This window comes from Prionailurus bengalensis, chromosome A3 (assembly GCF_016509475.1).
Source record: "Prionailurus bengalensis isolate Pbe53 chromosome A3, Fcat_Pben_1.1_paternal_pri, whole genome shotgun sequence".
Classification (NCBI taxonomy): Eukaryota; Metazoa; Chordata; class Mammalia; order Carnivora; family Felidae; genus Prionailurus; species Prionailurus bengalensis.
The window spans coordinates 132,762,679-132,781,052 of record NC_057354.1 but is presented as its reverse complement, the minus strand read 5'-3'; the positions used below and the strand labels follow the sequence as shown (position 1 = coordinate 132,781,052).

General features: G+C 61.5%; 1 protein-coding gene across 11 annotated transcripts in view; it reads left to right on the top strand.

The window, feature by feature from the left end:
- The window catches only part of ATP6V1C2 (ATPase H+ transporting V1 subunit C2), a 61,613-nt gene that overhangs the window by 32,465 nt on the left and 10,774 nt on the right, over positions 1–18,374 (top strand). For 7 of the 11 annotated variants that reach the window (XM_043604538.1, XM_043604530.1, XM_043604529.1 and 4 more), the window contains 8 exons: positions 2,099–2,193; positions 6,773–6,864; positions 9,475–9,573; positions 10,145–10,213; positions 12,481–12,573; positions 12,684–12,777; positions 15,115–15,252; positions 16,120–16,217. In XM_043604538.1, the coding sequence (XP_043460473.1) occupies positions 2,099–2,193; positions 6,773–6,864; positions 9,475–9,573; positions 10,145–10,213; positions 12,481–12,573; positions 12,684–12,777; positions 15,115–15,252; positions 16,120–16,217 (778 nt within the window). Of the gene's footprint in view, positions 1–2,098; positions 2,194–6,772; positions 6,865–9,474; positions 9,574–10,144; positions 10,214–12,480; positions 12,574–12,683; positions 12,778–15,114; positions 15,253–16,119; positions 16,218–18,114; positions 18,171–18,374 lie in introns of all 11 variants that reach the window. The other 4 variants (XM_043604532.1, XM_043604539.1, XM_043604540.1 and 1 more) reach the window with 3 other exon arrangements.

Below are 18,374 nucleotides of genomic sequence, written 5' to 3'. Positions count from 1 at the left end.
CGACGGCGTCCTTATATAAGGCGCATTCAGCTTCCTGTGCGCTCATACCTCGGCCGGCAGGGCTGGGTCGCTCCTCCGAGCCCCGTTTCATTTCCACGTGCCTCCTGGGGAGTCGTCTGCGGTCATTATCGGCCTCGAACTTGCCCCTGGTTGAGCCCATCTCCTCTCCCCTCTGCCCCATGCTGCCCGGCTTAATGCATGTCCCCTCCCTCCACCTGGCCTCCTTGGCCAGGGTGTCCGCACCCTGCTGGGCCGGCCCTCCCTTTTCTGCGCCCAGAGCTGTGGCCCCTCTTAGCTGCGCCTTCTTGTCGCCCACGCCTGCACCTCTCTCCCGCAAGGCCCCCGGAAACCTCAGCGTGTGCGTGCCCTTGACTGGCTGCGTAGCCGCTGGATGCTTGGTGTCCCGGCCCGCTCGGTGACCTTTCCGGCCCCGCTGTTGGAGTCGCTGTGGGGCCGATCTGTGGCACATCGTGGGGGGCTCCGGAGCTGCGCCCCAGTGTCTTGCTCGCCCCAGGGAGAAAGTGCAGATGCCGCCTTCCATGACCTGCCCGGGCCCTCCTGCTCCACTGGGTTGTCCCAGAGATTCCCATGCCCCACGCAGATGTCCCCCAGGCGCCCTCTGCGAACACCCAGCGCCCTCTCCCGCTGGCCACGTGGCAAACTCGGGTCACCTCCAGCTCCCGTGCGCCACCCTCCGTGCCCTCCCTGGGAGCCAGACACCGTCTCTCCCACCCTTAGCACCCTGATAACACTCTGTTGCCGCTCACTGTGGTTTGACGTTTGCCTGGCTGTCTCTCTAAGAAACTGAGCACCTTGAAATTAGGGGGTGTGGTCTGTTCCTCCCCTCAGGGTAGCGCGCTGACGTTCAGCATAAGTGACTGACCTTCGAGTGAGCAAAAGTGTCCCTTTTATCCGCCCAAGGACGTACTGGGAAGGGCAGGCGCGCACGTATCCCAGGGTGAGAATCTAGCAGAAGGAGGCTGGTCTTGCACAGGCTCACGGGATCCTGGGGGGCTGTGTCAGCATTGCATGGGCTGACCTGACTTACTGGCAGGAGAATGGGCTGGGTGTCTCCAGCAGCTGGCCCCCGGGAGCACTCCCTAAGCGTGCGTGGAGCCGATCTGAGGAGGAGGCGCTCGGAGGGCCGTGGGGCCTCCTTTCCCTGCTCCATTTCTCAGGTCAGGAGACTGAGGTGCAAAGGGACTTAGATGCTAATGTGCTCGAGGCCCCGGGTCTCGGGATCCGCCCAGGGCCACTCAGTGTGGCTTGTCTGACCTCAAACTCCAGAGCTCCTTCCTCCTAATCAGCCCGTGGCTGATTAGGGAACTAGAAACCTCCTGAGGGCGGCAGGTTCAGGTTTGTTTCTGGAGAAAGTAAGGGGAGAAGGGACACGTGGTGGGAAAACACCGACTTCGTCTACTCCCTGTATATAGACCTTTATATAAAGGACATACGGTGACCAGGGCACCCCCACCCCAGGGGGTAAAAACGGCAGTCACAGCTTCCAGTATTTTGCCAGGGTTTGACATGCCTTCTTTAAAACAGACCACGTGTGTGGAAGTCCACTCCGTCCAGGGCTTGGACGAGGGAGGCGAGAAGGCAGCCCGCCCTGAGGGCAGGCGGCACCCTAACTGGCTCTGTGGTCTCGGAGGGTTGGCTGGAGGCTCTCTGGCGAGTCTTATCTTGGAGGTACTTCAAAACAGAACGATAACCCAGCAGGGGTGTCTGTCCTACACAGCAGGAAAAGACGGGGGGCATCGGCCCGGCCCTCAGAAGCTCTCCTCTTGGGAAAGCGGGATCTCCCCGCTGCAGATCTCTGGGAGAGAGTTTGGGGTACAGGAGTGCACCGGGTCCAGCGGCCCCGGGGCTGGTGGCGGGCTTTCCAGAGGGGCTGTGGGTGCTGCTGAGGGTCCTTGCCGAAGGCCAGCCCGCTGCCTCGGTGCCCTGCTCCCCCGGGGACAGTGTTTTCCCAGAGCCCCCAGCCTGCCCTCCAGCCTCTCTCGGTTCAAGGGGGGGCCGCTTGGCCCGGGGTGTGGCAACCTTGGCCTCAACCAGATGGGGAGAACCCCGCTCATTTGTTGAAATGTGTTTCTTCCAGTTGACTTGACATCCTTCGTGACCCACTTTGAGTGGGACATGGCCAAATATCCTGCGAAGCAGCCACTGGTGAGCGTCGTGGATACTCTAGCAAAGGTAAGAGGAGGCCTTCCCGTACGGGACGGTGAGACTTCGGTGACCGGGGATGGCTGACCATCTGGGGTGGATCTGCATTGGCGTTTGGACCCTGGTGATGCGAAGAGGAACTTTCCGGGAGGCCAGAGCCGGGAGGCTGGCTGGGGTCCCCTTCCCGCCTGCCTCCTGCCAGCCCTGACCAGGCCCGGTGCCTTTCTGAGGTGTGGCCTTCCATGCCCTGGGCCAGGATAGGGGCTTTTGCGTTTCAAGGCGGGCACCTGCCCTCCCTGCACCTCCTCTGGCCCTGTCACCCGGCAGGCGGCTGCACCTTACAGGACACTCCCCTGACCTGCTCTTGATGATGGGAGCCTAGCCTCCCCACCCCCACCCCCCCGAGTGTTGACCGGACAAAAACTATCTGCTTCTGTGGAGAGTCTGGCCCAGGAGCCCTAAGTCCTGGGAGGCGTTGATGGAAGGCATCCCCAGGGGCCCAGGCTCCTGCTCTGAGGGGCCTGTGACAAAAGTGAGGCCCGTGAGTGCTGCACCCCTGATCCCACCAGCCCGGTAAGCGATGGCCTCCAGCTGTCACTTCAGAAATAAAAGCCCGGTGGCACAGGTCTCTGGGACGTGGCAGGGGTCTCGCGGCCTTGTTGACTCCTGCTTGTCTCGCTGAGGGTGAGCGCTGATTGTCTGTCCCCCTCCCTCCACCATAAACTGAGTCCCTGAAAGGGCAGGTCTCTTCCTGGAGTGGCCGGGAGAGAGAGTCTCAGCCAGGCCAGGAACAAAGCCTTCCTGTTGTCTCCTCAGAGCCCAGCGCCACCCAGGTGTGTCTGGGCAGGTCAGGCGGAGGAGATGGGCCCCTGGGACCCTGCGTTCTCCTCACGGCTCGCTGGTGCCCGGCCTGTGTCTCTGGGAACTCGGGCGGGGCCAGAAGGCTCCGGAATCTGGGTGCGGTTCCTTCACCACTCTTACATCACAGAGGTCCCGGCCCCTCCCGCGACAATTGGGCAGTGGTTCTGGAAAGCCCTCTGAGGGGGGGCTGCCCAGAGCACCTGTGCCAGGTGTGGCTTCCCGGAGGTGTTGTGCACGTCTGTCACCAGCCCAGAAGCACCCCATAGTTTGTGGGGCTGGCCGCGCCCCGCGTTGCGCTAACGAGGCCAGGCTGAGCCAGGCGGGGCGCTCAGGCCACTCTCTGAGTCCGCTCGGGACGATGCTCGCTGGCCTGGCTGTCCCAGGGACGCCAGACGGTGATGAGGGCCCCCCGGAACACATCAGGGCGTCCGCTGAGAGGGGGGAGCAGAGCCGTTGCAGCGGACAGAACTCAGCTTCTCTCTAGTCCCGAGACCCCGAAGGGTGACTCTGGCAGGACAGCAGGGGGTGGGAGGAGGGCACGGGTTTTGACAGCCCTGCCCGTGTGCCCAGAACACACGAGGCTCTTCCTTCTCGCATCCTCCGGTCTCAGGTGGGGAAGCTGGCCGAGAGGTTAGGTGACCCGGGATGGGCGTGCGGGTCTTGGCTGGGCTGTGTGTGTGTGTGTGTGTGTGTGTGTGTGAGAGGGAGAGAGAGAGAGAGACTCGGCTTCACAAGGAAGCCCTGGGCCGTCTCCACTGCAGGGAACCAGCTCTTTGAGGCTGGCTGGGCAGAAGCAATGAGGATTGGCTCCCTGAGGTTGTCCTGCAACAGGACCACGTGTGTGATGCCCGCAGCCCTGGCTTAGGTCTGTTCCCCCAGCGGGGGCCTAAATCTGCTGAGTAGAGACATCCTGGTCAAAGGAACTCCCTGCACAGAAAGACCCTCAGGGAGGCGAAAGCCGCTGGGCCGCTGGGCGTCGAGGAGCACCTTCTGGGTGTCCCGGCAGGTGTCCCAGCCTGGGAGGAGCCCCGTGCTGACATGGCCAGGGCCAGGCCTCCGGACCCTCCCAACAGCTGGGAACTGAGCCCACCTGCTTCCCTTAAGGGAAGAGGCTCAAGCGTGGGGAGGGCTTCGCCCCCTTCCGGTCCCGCACGCGGCACATGGCGGCCCGTCGTGTCACCTGGGCAGGCGCCCAGCCCGGGGCCCTGTCGGTCTCCGCAGGCCGGGTCACGCCGCGGTTTCACAAAAGCCCCCAGATGTCACCAGTGTAACATGGCAAAGCGTTTATTCTTTCGCCGCGCACGCGTCCAGCCCAGGGTGGGGTGGCTCCGGGCCAACCCCCTCGGGGCGCTGGTTGCTCGTGTCTGCACCTCCCCGAAACATCCCCGGGTTCTGCGGGGCAGTCCCACGAGGCCCCCAAGGCTGCCGGCGGGCACGGCTGCCGAGCGGTGGGCAGTGCCGGCCAGCCACACGCCCGGGAGCCCCCCTCGGCCGATCGCACGCCCTCCGCGGTGCCCGTGCAGCGGCCCGTCCCCAGGTTGCGGAGACGGGGAGGACCCGGCCCCGCTGGAGGAGCTCGGTCTGGTGGAGGCGGGCCTCGCCTTGGGGACTGGCCCGCTCTGCAGATTCTGTGAGCCCGCGGCCATGCCGGGGCCCCGAGCTCAGAGAGGTTCAGAACCCGACTCACAGGCAGACACGCAGGGAACTGGCATCCGGTTTGGGCCTGGCCGGTTCCAAAGCCCTGCCCCCTCCCACCGTCCGTGGTTTTCCAAACGCTCTTCTGCGGGGTTTCACTGGCTTGCGGTGAAACCAGGAGAGAAGGGAAGAGGGCAGATTTTTTTTTTTTAGTTCGATTTTTTTCCTTTGAAAACGTAGATATCGTTGAATTAATTTATTGTAATTAGAGAGAGAGCATGGGGACAGGGGTGGTGAGGGGCGGGACTTGATCCCACGACCCTGGGATCACGATCCGAGCCGAAGTCAAGAGTCAGACGCTCAAACAGCTGAGCCACCCAGGCCCCCTAATACATATGTATATGGTTTTAAAAATCAAGGTCTGTGCATTTGACCTGTGTCCGTTTCTTGGTTACAGTGGTGCATTAATGTTATGTAAGATGTCACTAACGGGGGAAACTGGTACATGGGATCTCTGTGTCCTATTTTTATAAATTTTGTAATTTCCCATGAGTCTGTCTGTCATCACCTAAAAGGAAAAGGTTTGAAAAGAGATTGTCAAAAAAATTATCAACCTTATTTTGAAAGTCAAACATATCGCGATGTAAAGATCAAAACGTTGAAGGCTTGCCATGACGCGATCCCCTCCACGTCCTCTCCCATTAACTTTTGCAAGTTTATTTATTTATTTTGAGAGCAAGAGAGCACGAGTGAGTGGGGGAGGAGGAGAGAGGGGGAGAGAGAGACAGAGAGAGAGAGAGAGAGAGAGAGGATCCCAAGCAGGCCCTGAGCTCTCAGCACAGAGTCCGACGCAGGGGCTTGAACTCACGGAAACTGGGAGATCACGACCTGAGCCGAAATCAAGAGTGGGACGCTTAACCGGCTGAGCCAGCCGGCTGCCCCCTCTCGCTTTGAAACGCCCTACAGGTGACCAGGGTTTAACAGCTCCAAGTGGATCCTTCCACCTATATACGAAACCTATGTGTTTCAACTCAAAACTGTCCGTGCCCTCAGATTGCCTCCGTTTCCTCGTCTAATGACTCTGGGGGGGGGGGGTCTTCCGGGTCACAGCGGAGTGCTGACATGTCGCATTTGTTGGCGTGGTGCCCACACGGGCACTTATACACCGCCGGGTGGGGGGGGGGTCACAGAACGTGGGGCTAAGAGAGTTGGGAGGACTGTGCCATCTGTGTCGGGAGCCGTGGGGGTTGGCCCTGCACCCCACCGCGTGCCCGTGTGCAGGAATCTACTGGCATCATTTCGACGGCCGCTCGGTGCTCCATAACGTGGGGCGCCAGACTTTGTTGAACCAACTCTGTAGTCATGGACCCCACCGAGCCCTGGAGGGTGGCTGTGGTCGTTTTAACAGCTACTGTGTTTCGAGGGCTTCCGGGGAGGTGGGCCTTGGCCGGCATTTGCCTTTCGGTGTTTGGACCCCTTGGGGAGGACGCTATCACTCTGCCCGGGGACGTGGGGCATCTGAGGCCAGGCAGCCAGAAAGCAGGAGAGGGAGGCCGTGGGCCCCGGGCTCGTCCCGTGTCCCCTCTTTCCCCGGCCTGTCTGCCCGGCCCGCTGCGGGAGGGGGTCCGCGACTCGCACCCTGAAACTTGAGAACAGGGGGCGTCCTTAGCGCCCAGCGGGTGACCTGCCTCCGGGCTGAAAGGCACCTTCCTACCTGCGCAGAACGGAAGGGGCTGCTGGGCCCAGCTGAGCCCGGGGACCCGGCGCTGGTCGGGGCTGAGCCATCACGTGGGTCCCCATAGAAGCCAGGTCGGGGGTCACCCGGGCTGGCCTGGCGGCCCAAGAAGGGCTTGAAATCAGAAGGTTCAGCTCACTGAGTGATCCCGGCAGAGCCGCTCGTGTCTCGGGCCTCGGTACCCGCAAAGTGGGGACGGGAGTCCCTTCCCTGCTCCCCTCAGGCTGCTGGTAGGGCCAGACGGTGGCACGTGTGGGAGAGCAGCAGGGGCAAAAACGTGAGGATTCCTGACACGGATTCCTAAGTGCACCGTGAACAGCGTATGGCCGTTTTGGAAAGTTTGGCCGACTCTCGAAACTCTCTGGCTTTTCCACACAGCAACTGGCACAAATCGAGACCGACCTGAAGTCCCGAACGGCCGCCTACAACACCCTGAAGACAAACCTGGAGAACCTGGAGAAGAAATCCATGTGAGTGGCCACCCTGCTGGAACCGGGCCAGGGCAGGGGCCGGGCTGGGGCAGGAGCGGGCCTTCCAGGTCACTGGGTGAGCCAGGCTCACTGTGCCCTCATCTGAGAGAGAGACGAGCCGGGCAGGCGGACACAGGGCACGCCTGCCTCTCCAGGAGGTGTGTGCAGGGAGAGGAGACGAGCCACCCTGGTGCACATCCCCGGAGGAAAGGCTCGAGCAGGGAGGGGGCCTGTGCCCGGAGAGGAATCCGATGCTGGCCCTCCCCTGCCTTCCCTTCCTCTCCCACCCTCCCCGGTTTCCCCAGAATACGTAGGCCGTGCCCCAAGATCTTTCTTTACGGAGGACCTTCCCCGCCGAGGCAGTGGGGGACCAGACCGCCAGAGCCTGGCCCTTTGTGAGAGCCCCCCAAGAGCAGTGGGCTCTGCAGCCCAGGGCAGAGCAACCCCGGGGACTCCGGTGCCTTCTCCACCCAGCTGAAGGACCACCTCGTGAGGGAGAGGAAGCAGACTGCTTGGCCCAGCAGTCACGAGGCACCAAGACAGCAGGAGGTGTCCGGAGAAAAGCATAAGCCCGGGGTCGTGAAGGCAGCAATGATCTCGTAAGGTAGTGAGCGCCCTGTTGGTGGAGGCATGTAAGAAAAAGCCAGATGAGCTCCTGCCAGGAAGTGTGGGAGTTGCTCCTGAATAGGGCTGAGTTGGCACGGAGGACCTTCCCAGTCTCCCCAGATTCTGGATCTGATTCCGTTGACAGTTCTCTGCAGATACTCCAGAGAAGGGAAGTACCCAGGGGAGGTTGGAACCGGCTGTCCTCTCGTTCGGCCATCCCTCTGAGTAGCTCACCCTCTCATTTCCGCCTCTCCCTTCGGATGGCCGCTGGGCCAGCCGTCTTGTGAACGAGGCAAATGGTGCCTCAGTGGAGAATGGAAAACCAAAAAGGGAGGGACGCACCTTGACTGGAAATGGCCATTGGTGGCGGCCTGACTTTGTGTCAGAACTAAATGGGCGTCACCTGAGTTTTGCCTCCTCCTTGGCCCTACGGAGGGGTGAGGATGGGAAAAGGGCAGGGTGCCGACGGCAGAGAGCCCTAAATGGTGACCTTGGCATAGGTCAGTCATGGCATTGACCATCTGCCTGCCTCATTGCATCACCGAACTGTGGGCTCCTTGAGAATTGTCTGGGGCTTAGCAAACATCTGGTGCGGCCTCTTCAGTCGACCAGTGAAGGAGCCATCCACTGAGTCACAGCAGCATTGGTCTGTCCAGAGTGTTTGCTGACGGAAGGAGAGGGAAGGGGAGGGCAGGGGAGGGCAGGGGAGGGAAGAGAAGGGAAAGGGAGGGTAAGGCTGTTCTTTACCTCCTTGTCCGTTATTCCTGTCTTTTTTTTTTTAATTTATTTATTTTGAGAGAGAGAGTGCAAGTGGGGGAAGGGCAGAGAGAGAGAGAGAGAGAGAGAGAGAGAGAGAGGATCCCAAGCAGGCTCCACGCTGTCAGCACAGAGCCCAATGCAGGGCTCGAACTCACGAACCGTGAGATCAAGAGATCAAGAGTCTGATGCTCAACCGACTGAGCCCCCCCAGGTGCCCCCCTTTTTCTTCTTTTGATAAACGTTTATTAAGCACCTACCATATCCTCAGGCTTTATGCCAGGCCCTAAAGATGCAAAGCAGAATAAAAGGTAATTTCTGCACTTGGAGAGCTCACAATTATTCACTCAACAAATATTTACAGAAAATCTGCTTTGTGCAGGGAGTACAGGCATAACCCAGACAGATAGGACCCGACGGGTGGGACGGTAATGTGGAGATGCCAAGGTAGGAGGTACAGGCCCTGTGCCCTCGGAGAGAGTCCTGAGGGACTTACCAGTGACGGCGCAGGTAGGAGAGGTGAGGTTGGAGGGGGGCATTGTACCTGAGGCTTTGGCCTTGACCCGAGTGCTTGAGAGCCATTCACCAGGGAGACGTCCTGTGCTGCACTGATACCCTGGCTGGGTGCTGAGGCTGTAGACAGTCTCAGTAGCATTACCTTGGCTCGTCTGCTGATACAATAGCCTTGAACCGTGTGCTAAAAATACCACGACCTCGATGTAGACCGGGTTCCACTGGGCACGATGAAAGCTATTTCAGGTGAAGGTCCCCTGGCGGCTGGACCTGTGAGGCGTGAAAAGTGACACGGACCTCTCTCTGGTCCCTGTGTCTGCTCAGGACAGCCCGACACTCAAGTAACTCAAGCTGCCTGCCCCCCCCGCCCCCCTCCCCCCGAGGTCCCCTCCCAACAGCCGGTGGCTCGCACCGGGGCAGTGCAGGCCAGGGAGGTGTTGAACTCAGCCACCCCTCGGTGACGGTGACGGGGCCTCAGGCCCTGCCAGCCACAGCAGGTCTGGCCACCAGAACTGGGGGATCAGGGACACCCTCAGCCCAGGGCCCTGGCACTCCCGGGGGTGGGGGGGCATCTGAGCCCTTCCTGTCTCCTGCCTGCCCTCTGGTCCCCGGGCCCCCGTGCTGGTGGGTGTACGGGGTGGGGGGAGGGGGCCCGTGCGGCCCAGAAGCCCAGGCCCACGCTGCCTCCCTCCGCCTTTCTCCTGATCACACCCCCTTTGTCCCACACGGATTCAGGGGAAACCTCTTCACTCGGACGCTGAGCGATATTGTGAGCAAAGAAGACTTCGTGTTGGATTCCGAGTATCTTGTCACACTTCTGGTCATCGTGCCCAAGTAAGTGGCCCGGGAAGGTGGGTGGTGCGGGGCCTCAGCCCGTGTTGGTGACCCCGGAAGGAAACCGGCCTGCCCGACGGAGAGGAAGGGGAGCCCCCCACGGCCTGGCCCCCGGGAGCACTAAATGGGAGTTGCGTGGGCCGGCACGGGAGCAGGGGGACAGCACCCGCGGTGGGATGCAATGACAGAAGCAGCCGTTTCTTGAGCGCTTGAGGCGTGCCTGCCACATGCCTCACTCTCGACAAACCCCGGGCTGCTGTTACTCCGTTGGCCTGAGGCCAGAGAGGTCAGCTGGCTTGCCCAAGGCCACACAGGGCCGGGACTAGAAAGTTCCGACACAATCACACGGGCCCTCTGCGGGGTCCCGGGCCTTCACGGGGAGGGTGGGTCCGGGATGGGGCTGGGCAGGAGATTCTCGGTGCCCATGGCAGGGCCTCGGGCGGTGGGGGGCACTCCGGCCCAGGCCTGCTCACTCCAGTCCTTTGGGAAGAGGGGTATATAGGGTCCCAAATACTTGGGATGCCCCGAAGTTTTTAAGCAGAAATCACTGAATGATCCTGTATCCTCGCAGACCAAGCTACGCGCAATGGCAAAAAACCTACGAATCCCTCTCGGACATGGTGGTCCCTCGGTCTACTAAGTAAGTGAGACCCCAACTTGGCACCCGGCCACCAAGCGTGCCGGAAGGTGTGAGGACCCTCGGCCCGCCCCACTCGCTCTCACAAGGGTCCCTTGACCTGGAACTCCTTTGCAGCCACACACCCGGCCCCATGCCAGACTCTCTCCATCTTTTAAAATGTGGTTTCCCTGCCCCCTCCTCCAGGAAGCCCTCTCTGGCTGCCTCCTGGCAGAGACCCCCCCCCCCCCCCCTCAGTGCACTCTGCGGTGCCTTCTCAGCCCAGGTCATTCTTCCCCGCCTGAGGGTCAAGCAAGGGCCTGGCTCTGATGGCCACAGGGCGGGAGCAGGGGAGGAAGGCATTCTCAGCGTCCGGCCTCCTGGGGTCAGAGCAGGAGTGGCCAATGAAGCCTGGGAAGGTGGCAGAGAAGGTTCACAAACCGTGCATACCACGCATCTGGGGAGACCAGTATCTCAGGGCCGCACGCAGCAGCAGGAAAGGCTCTCGCGATGCAGTACTGAGCAGGGGAAGCAAGTTCTTTTGCTTTAGCTCTAGAAACAGACACAACTAAACCACATGCGATCTGGGCACACGCAGGTGCCCAGTAGAGCCGTGGAGGTGTGTGGGCATGGGAAACGTGGCGACCTGGGGGCACAGCGCGACGTGCACCCAGGGAGGGCCACGGGAGGGGGGGGTCTGCCGTATGAGAATTGCTTTAGGTCTTAAATGGGGCGGCTGAGACACAGGTATTTGTTATTCTCTATACCTTTTCACACGTCTGAAATGGTTGGTCCTTGAAAAAAAATTTTTTTTAATGTTCACTTCGTTTTGAGAGAGAGAGACAGAGCATGATCAGGAGAGGGGCACAGAGAGAGAGGGAGACACAGAAGCTGAAGCAGGTTCCAGGCTCTGAACTGTCGGCACAGAGCCCGACGCGGGGCTCGAACTCACAAACCGCAAGGTCATGCCCTGAGCTGAAGTCGGACGCGTAACCGACTGAGCCTCTCAGGCGCCCCGCGAATGGTTTGTCATTTTAAAAGATTTGGCGGGTGAGTCTCGGCCAGACATGCCAATTCACCTGCTTCCCAGGGCACCGTGGCGAGAGGGAGGGTGGCCCCTGCCCAAGTCCATCTCGGCCCGGAGGCGTCTGGCTGGGGGTACCTGCTGCAGGGCGGCTCTTCCAGGGCCACAACTCACTGGAGGTAGCAGTTAGGAGCTGAGTTGAGGGGTGCAGGGAACAGGACGGTCATAGCCTGAGGCCACAGGGGAGGCCAGAGGAACAGGCCCGGGGCAGCCACGTCTGCAGGGGCGGGGCGGGTGGGGTGGGGCGGAAGGCACACAGATGGATGGAGGGGCTGGTCCTTGAAGTCACCCGGCTCAGCAGACGACCCCCAGCTCTTGTAACAGTGGCATTCTGTGGCCAGGTGCCAGGGGGCCCCGTCCAAAAGGCTGCCTCAGTAGGTGGCTTGGCTTCTCAGACCAGAGCCCCCAGGCCCTTCGTTGTCAGAAGGCGCCCGAGAATCCGCAGAGGTGACTCAGGAAAAGTCTCTGGAGCCTGGGGCGGCCCTTCTGGGCACCCACTCTGGGAGAGCGGAAAGGTGACCCGGCCCTGAGCGTGTCCACGAGACCTGCCTGGGCTTGGCGAAGGGCTTCAGGTCTGTGACCCAAAGACGCAGGCCCCTGGCTCTGACAACCCCTGTGTTTGGGGCGGTGCCCACGGGGGTCCCGTGTTGAGGTGTGCCTCGGGAGGCCGTCCGATTACAACATCGGACGTGAGGTGGACGTGGCGGGGTGGTTTCCCACCGACGAGCTCTGCCCTGCTTCGCTGTGAGCACAGCACGTCAGAGCGAGGGCCCCCCGTCCTCACACGAGGCGACTGAGACCCGGGACTAGCGTGATCTCTTGGGCATTTCACAAACCAGAGCTGAACCGCGCGCGCATCTCCGCACAGCTAGTCTCCTGTCCTTTCCTCCCCTCGAGGGCCTGCGTTTAGATCACCTGGAGGCCCCTGAGGCCTCAGCCTGGAGGCTGAATGGCAGGAGCCCGAGAGGGGGCGGGCCGCAGCAGGTGGCTGAGCCCACACGGCCAGGAGCTGGGAAATAAGGGACGTCCGGTTCCCTGCCCTCCGCTGCTGGCTGGGCCCCTGCACACGGGCCAGTGGGCTGAGGGGGACGGAGCCTCACCTCTGCGGTGACCCGCCTCCCCGACGGGAGAGGACAGGGCTCTCCTAGCCCAGCTCTGACGCCGGGCCCGGCGATGAGTCCCGTGAACAGACGCTTCTCACCCCCAGACTGATCGCCGAGGACAACGAGGGCGGCCTCTTCACGGTGACCCTGTTTCGAAAAGTGATCGACGATTTCAAAACCAAAGCCAAAGAGAACAAGTAAGGGCTGGCCTTGGGGGGTTGCTCCGGGTCTGGTCTGTCTGCACCGGAGGGGCCTCTGCTCCGACTGGAAGCTTCTTGGCAAACGCCTCCCATTTGCTTGTTTTAAGGTTCACTGTCCGTGAATTTTACTATGATGAGAAAGAGATAAAGAGGGAAAGGGAAGAGCTGAGCCGTTTGCTGTCTGATAAGAAGCAACAGTATGTGAGTAGACTTCGCGGCGGCCGGGCTCCGGGCAAGGGCGGCTCCTCCCTGGGGGCACACGGCCCCGGGACTGTGTGCCCCCCTGGGGCTGCCGGGGTGCGTCTGGGGAAGGCAGAGGGGCCCCGAGGTGGCGCCTGAGCTGTGAGTCCGTCCGAGCTCCTCAGTCCTGGTGCTGCCCTTCCAGGAAGGGACTCCCAGTTCCGCTCTGCAGCTGAGAAACTGACGCTCTGGGGGGGGAGGGGGGGTCAGTGAGCACCTCCCCCAGGAAGAGGGCCCCACCTGAGCCTTCTCCGCCCCAAGGTCGGGCAGGGCAAGGCGGGGATCCCTGAGTGGAAAGTGGGTGGCTCCGTCCCCTCCGCCCCCCTGCTATTCTCGGCAGTGCGGCTCCCCGGGTGCGATGTGACACCTTCTGTCACCAGCACCTGTATTTGTGTCCCCTACGCTTCCGGCAAAGAGTGGGTGCTTGTCCCGGAGGAACTGACAACAGCCAACCTCCCGTGTGCAAGGGCAGCTGAGCTCAGGGGGGCGAAAACCAGGCTCTTAGTCTAGAAGTGTGAACAGCGTGGCCTTGGGCACCCCGCTCTGTAAGACGGGCACGCTCCCCACGTGGCATCCTCCCGCTGCAGAGCGGGCCTAAGCCAGGTGGCTCCCGGGGCCTGCCTCGGTGGAATGTCTCCGGGTCCCTTCTCTCCCATCCCCCCCACCCCCCACCCGGGGCGGGTTCTCGGGGAAGCTTTCTAGTCAGCCTCTGGAGTAGCGAGGAGGGGAAGAGTGAGTAGAAAGTACTTCAGGCCTGTTGGAGGAAGACCGGTGTGTAGACATAAGGCTGTAAGTATGTGCTTGGATGATGCAAGATGTACCTCCCGTGTGGCCAAGTGTTTGCCCCGAGCCTTCTCTGCTGTCGGGCCGGGGGAGTCTGCACCTCCGACGTGACCTCTCCGGGTCGGTGGCCTTTTCACAAGGACTCCGGACAAGTCAACCCCCTCAGAAGTGGCAGCAGCATGGGGGTTCCCAAAATAGGGTTCTCCCAGCCCCCCCAGACTGGCCCATCCCCCTTGAGGAGGAACGGGGGACTGGTCCTATGGTCGTGCCCGTGCACGGTTTCGGCCCCTCCCGGCCCCGAGCACACACGTCTGTGTGTGGACGTGTGTGTGCGCACACCAGGGGAACACGCTTTTCGGATCCCAAATCTGCCGGGCTTCTCTGGCTGAGACCCCTTCCCGAGACAAAGGGCTGAGGTGGCCCCGGGCCCGAGGCCTCAGACCCGACACGCCCAGGCAGGAAGGGTGCTCGCCAACAAGCTGGAAAACCAAAGGGTTCTTCTCCTTGACCTCAGCTCGCCCCGGACCCTCATCACCCAGGAGCGCTCGGTGGTCTCTATCATAGTTGAGCAACCCTGCCGGCCTCGGGGCCGGCCCTGGCTGGCCTCCGGTTGGGGGCTAGACTGTGGCAGCTGTCACGGTGTCCAGGAGCGAGGCCCTGCCCGCAGGACAGGTGGTCAGGTCCGTGCCTTCGGCCCCTCCCTCCGCGCTGGCACAGACCCCCGAGGATCGAGGTGATACGCAGGAGCTCGACACCTGCCGCCCGGGTCTCCGGTTACCCGCCGGCGGAGGGTGCTGCTCCCCGACGCTGCCCTGGGAGCCCTTCCAGGGTCTCTCTGTGCAGGGGAAATGGAGATGCGAAGGAGACACACTAGCTCGGAAACATTTAGCTCCCTGCGAGGCTCTCGCTGGGTGCCAGTGAGCAGGGGTCAGCCGGGGTCGGCCCTACCCTGGCTGCGTAGACCCTTTCCCCCTTAGCTTGTTGGGAGATGGGTGCGGTCAGCATCCTCCGCCGTTTTGATTACTCTCCAGCCAGAGGGGACAGGCCGGGGCCTGGGGTTTCGGCCCCCTGTGAGAGCACGGGGTGGGGGCTTCCTGTGCTTTCTGTTTGCAGAGAGGGTAAAGGAGGCTGTGTCCCAACAGCACACCCGCCGTCCGCGTGTGGCATGCTTAAGCGCACCCCAGCCACCGAGGCTGGACGTGGTGGGGACACGCTCCTCAGGCAGAGCCGTTTCCACAAACGCCACCTGGAGCTGTCCCCGTCCTGTCCCCGTGGAGGGGAGGTCCTGACCGGGGCCAGGCAGGGGCGGGGGGGATGTGGGCACCGGCTCCGTCCCTGGAATATGGGGCCTGAAGACCTTAACACCCTGGTCCCATCTCGAGTCCGACCAGCACGCAATCCCGGAGGGCGGGCCGGCCTTGCCGGCCTCCCTGTGCTTTTCAGGCGATGCGAGTTTTTCTGTTTGTTGTGATGCATGTTTGCCGAAAGATTAATAAATCATTTCTGTGCCTTTAGCAAACTTCCTGTGTTGCTCTTAAAAAGGGATCATCCACCTTCCCGGACCACAAGGTTCAGGTAACCCCGCTAGGGAACCCCGATAGGCCCGCTGCGGGGCAGACGGACAGAGAGAGAGAGAGTGAGGGCGAGGGAGAGGTAAGCAGCACCCGGGAGCCCTGGGCTTCCCCCGCTCGCATGTCCTCGCCAGTGCAGGCGTCTTCTGAGAAAACAAAGCCTTACGTTTTCTGTTACCGAAGGTGGCTTTTGAGGGCTCAAATCAAGGAGCCCAGCATCAAACGCCTTTCCTCCTCATCCGGGGGGCCTCCTTGGAGCTGCCCCCCGCCCCCGGCAGTGGATGGTGCTTGCTGGCCAGGGTGCCCCCGCCCTGTCTGGAGGTGGCTGGAGCTGGTGACGGGGACAGGTGCTGGTGGTCGGGCGGCTCGGCTCTCCTCCCCTGGCTGCCCTGGCTGGACCCACCCCTGACCTTGGTGGGCACTTGGAGGTGCCTTTGCTCCAAGACTCGAGGCTCCCTCCCCCCGAGTAGCGGCCACAGCGGCATTAGTGGCAGCTGTCGTGGCCGGCATTAGTGGCAGCTGTCGTGGCCGAGTGAGGCGGGCTCCTCGGAGGGCCCCCTGGAAGCGGCGGCTGGTGGATGACGCCAGGACCCCGGGGCAGCGCCTCCCTGGGAGGCTGGCCCCTTCGCAGCACAGCGTCAGAGGGAAGCCTGCGGGCTGCCTGCTGACAGCCCTGAGGTCAGGGGCTGCCCAGCCCCAGCAGCCCGGTCTGCGGTGGCCCCGCGCATGCGCCGGGTGGCTGGCCCGCGGCGCTTCCCCGGCCCCCACCCCGCCCCCCGGGGCGGCCCGGCCGACGCGGTCCCGGCCCTCGGCCAACCGCCTCGCTGCTTCCGCTGGCCGCCGGGCGTTTCTTCGCCGCTCGGGGCTTGCTCTGTCAAAACCCACGTCCTCCTCGGCCTCGCGTGGGCGGAGCGGCCAGCGGGCGTCACCGGCTCTCCTGTCTCTGCAGGGCCCGCTGCTGCGCTGGCTCAAGGTGAACTTCAGCGAAGCCTTCATTGCCTGGATCCACATCAAGGCCCTGAGGGTGTTTGTGGAGTCCGTGCTCAGGTGCGTGGAGGCGCCGCCCAGCCCGGGGTGGGGCAGCGAGCTCTGGGGGGCCCCTGGGCTGCCGCCTGCCCCTGCCGTCCCCCGCCCCCCCACCCCCCAGTCTCCTCTGGGACCTGCCGGGCCCTCCCGTCCTCTCCGCGCGCTCCTCCTGGCTCTTGGCAACATGTTTAGGGTCTCCTGAGTCACAGGAGCCTTCCCTCAGCCCTGCGGGCCCTGCCGTCCTGTGCTCCGCGTCCCGTTCCTGCCAGACTCTCGCCGCATGCTCCGCCCCGCCCCGTGCACCTGCCGGGGCCTGGCGACTCCTAGAGGAAACAGCAGCACGGTCTCAGTCCTTGACCTCTGAGCCCAAGGCGGCACAAAAAAATGAAAGCCCTGAACCAAACCGAACTGACGACAACAAAAATTTGGCCTTGTTTGTTTTTTTCACCAAAGTGAAAACAATTACCGTGGGAGATTTGGGAACTGTAGGTAAGCACGACTAGTGAATAAAAAAATCACCTGTAATTTTAACGCCGGGAGAAAAGTCTGCTGGCTAGTGTGCAGGTGTGTACCTTAGGAGTTTTTGTTCCTTTGTGTTTTGCTTTTTTTTTTTATTCTAGTTTACAGATATGCATATTTTTTTTTTTTTACTAAATTTTTGCAAAAATGGAATCAAGCAGTATTTTCTAAAGCCTGTTTTTCTGCCACGTTTTGAACATGTGCAGTGACATGAGCTATGTGGGGAGGGGGGATCTTGGTAGCATCACACACGGCTGGCTGTACCCTTTTTCTGGAAGCTTCCACCCCTGCTTCTTGGCCCCCTCTGGCCCTCTGAAGTGCTCTCCCCAGCCCCTCCCCTGCCTGCAAGGCGGGTGCCCCCCCCCCCATCCCTTCCCAGCCATCCACCTGGAGACCTGTTCCATACTTTCTCTTTCTAGTCTGTGCCTCCTACCTCGTCCTGTCCGCCTCTCACCTCACACGGGCTTCCCCTGGACATCTGGCTCATCTTCCCTCCTGACCCCTTCCCCGGCCGCCCCGTCAATGCCCGTGGGCTCACGTCTTTCCTGTGTCCAGACCCCAAGCCTCAGGGCGGGCTCAGATGCCTCTGCTCCCTCACCCTCGCCTCCTACGCCCACTCCTGCACCCCACCACGCTTCTGGTGGGCCCCCTGGCTTGTCCCTGCTCTCTCTCTTCCCTCCGTCCCTGCCTCGCCTGGCCGGGCCAGCTCTTGCCACGGGCTCTCACTTGGTTCTGTGCCTCCGGTTCATCCTCCACGCGGCTGCCAGTGTGGTTTTGTCCAAGCACAATATGGCGGCTGCCAGGATCCGACCGTGGCTCCTCTCGTGGTCATCCACCCCCACCCATCTCAGAGGCCTGGAGTGGCGTGGATTGTGGCATTGGGCCGCGGGGCGTAGACGAGCAAACCTGGAGTGTGCCAGCCACCTGTGGTGTAGACGGGGCCCGAGACTGACCCTGCTGGCCTCGGAAATCAGTGGTTCTCAGGCTCACTACAGTGCGGATGCCCGTTTGCTCGAGAGACGTAGAGATGGATGTCCTTAAGTTGGATGAAACAGGATTTCTCCTAAAAGTATATGTAAAAGTAATTCTTTACAAGACTCTCAATGTAGGATTTTTTTTTTTTTACTGTGTCTGTATTTTTCCGGAATACGGTTGTATACATGAGCGCTGTTTGAAAAATTCAAGTTCAGAAATACATACTGTGGAAACAGTTCCCAGTTCCCCACTGCCCATAGGTAATCATGATTAATGGTTTCGAGACTCTTCTTTCTCCCCCAAATGGGATCGTTTAGCGTCCTGCGGCTTGCTGTCTTCATCTGCTCTGAATCAGTCTCTTCAGCACGGGTGAAGCTACCTGATCCTTTTTTAATGGCTTTTTCATATTCTATCCTGTGGACAGATCGTAATCCGGGAAAACAGAGGCTGAACTGACACGTTTGCTGGGGCACACAGACGGTGAAGTTCACCTGCTTGCCTGTTCCTTTGACCCCCTGTTGGTCTTTGCCCCGCCCCCCACCCCCCACCCCCAGTTGGCTCTTGGCCGCTGTCTCCCTCTTCTCCGAGCTGTTTTGTACTTCCCGCCTGGTGGGGAGGGAGGGGCCGACGCCCTCTCTGCCTCTGTCACCCCGCTCAGAGTCGGACAGATGTGAAATGGACATC